This window comes from Cryptotermes secundus, unplaced genomic scaffold (assembly GCF_002891405.2).
Source record: "Cryptotermes secundus unplaced genomic scaffold, Csec_1.0 scaffold540, whole genome shotgun sequence".
Lineage (NCBI taxonomy): Eukaryota > Metazoa > Arthropoda > Insecta > Blattodea > Kalotermitidae > Cryptotermes > Cryptotermes secundus.
In genome coordinates this window covers 1,823,733-1,825,550 of record NW_019742447.1, presented here as the reverse complement: position 1 = coordinate 1,825,550, position 1,818 = coordinate 1,823,733, and the positions used below count along the sequence as shown (strand labels likewise).

The window sequence follows — 1,818 nt, the reverse complement described above, 5'->3', positions numbered from 1 at the left end:
GGCGAGTAAAAGGGGAAAAATTGAAAAAAAAAAGGAGGGAAACCAGCAGGCATTTCAGGAAAAAAAAAAAGAGGGAATATCTGAAAGACAAAATTGATGAGCTTGCAATGAACAGTACAAACTAGAACACTGGAGACCTGTATAGAGGAATAATAACTTTAAGAGGGGTTACCAACCTAGAAGTAACTTTTTTTTTATTGCTAGTGGGGTGGGACTAAGTACCTTGTACTGCAGCCACTTCTGGCCTACTAGAACTTAGTGAAGGATGAGAATGGTGATCTGCTTGCAGATTCCCACAATATTTTGAAGAAGTGGAAGAACTGCTACTCTCAGTTATTGAAAGTACGTACTCGTACATAGGGTCAGTGATGTTTGGCAGATATAAATACATACAGCTGAGAAGTTAGTACCTGATCCTAGCCCTTCAGAGTTTAAAATTGCTATTGCAAAACTGAAATGGTATAAATCAACAGGTAATGATCAAATTCTGGCAGAACTTATTCAAGCAGGAGATGAAATATTATGTTCTAAGATCCAATTGCAACTTACTTTGCCTGCTGACATATAAAACGTCTTGGCTGCAGAGTTTATAACTTGATCGATCGCTTGCATTGAGAAGTTGAAAGTCATAAATTCACAGACAGGACGTAAGCCAGCCTGTAAAATAAAAAAAGTGAGACATCACAAATTTAAACAAATGTTATTCCTCTGTTTTTTATTACCACAATATTAACGTTTCTATGGTCATCTGCATTGGGATGGGAAGAGGAGGAGGAGAATAAATTCTCTGAAAATGCAATAGATATTTTGTTGTGGTCATTTTTAAATTAATCACAAACCAAATATTGTAAATGCATGGAAATTAAACAAAAGCACTACAATTTCTGAACATTATGGTTAAAGTGGCTAGATTACTTACTTAATTTCATGCCTCAGGCTCAAGTATTTATGTATAGATTAGCAAATCTGAGGTTTTCATGGTTTTCCTCAGCTGCCCTTCATAAATGTCAGGACAGTACCTTGAAATTTGCCATTACTTCATCCATCATGTCCTTCCCCTGTCATCTTAGTGTCCTATACTTTATAACTTATGCAGATGATGAAGTGTCAATCATGGTCATACTAAAAGTGAAACCTATTTACATCCCGATTCTGTGCTTACGGTGTGGTACTGTCAGCTCTGATTTGCTATTGTAAGCATGTGCTGTGCACTGTGAGTTGTCATTTGCTCCTCAGAAAAATTCTGAAAAACATGCAGAGATGATACAATAAGAATTGTAAGAGAATGTGACAAAGTATTACAGAACGCATAATTATTAATCTTGAGAGCCAGCTACATCCCATGGCAGGAACAAGAGGCCTGATGAAAAAAAAAAAAAATGAAAGGGACCATTGTCTGTCCCTCATATTCATCATTAACCCTTTCGTGCGGTCATTTAAATTCCGCGGCCGTCTCTCCAGCGGTAATATATTAGCCGTCCATTTAAATTTTGCTCGAAAATGATTTATTCATCATTGTTCTTAAATTATATGAGATAGGAACATGAAACTTTCACTAAAATGATCTTAAAAGGTGGTTTTATAACCTTACCTTATAATATGAGCGCCCTGTATCTCGGCAATGGAAGCAGGTTGTTTAGTATTTGAGCAGTGAATGGTACGCCTTGAAGGATGAAACTTTGACTAAAATGATCTTAAAAGATGGTTTTTATAACCTTACCTTATGAGCGCCCTGTATCTCGGCAATGGAAGCAGGTTGTTTAGAATTTGAGCAGTGTAAGGAAGGCCTTGAAGCATTCGTCTAACCCAACAGTGCCC

At 37.0% G+C, this 1,818-nt stretch overlaps 1 protein-coding gene across 2 annotated transcripts in view; it reads right to left on the bottom strand.

The window, feature by feature from the left end:
* Positions 1-1,818, bottom strand: part of LOC111873187 (pyruvate dehydrogenase E1 component subunit beta, mitochondrial) — a 26,866-nt gene that overhangs the window by 19,838 nt on the left and 5,210 nt on the right. For both annotated transcript variants that reach the window (XM_023867695.2, XM_023867694.2), the window contains one exon: positions 550-657. In XM_023867695.2, the coding sequence (XP_023723463.1) occupies positions 550-657 (108 nt within the window). The remainder of the gene's footprint in view (positions 1-549; positions 658-1,818) is intronic.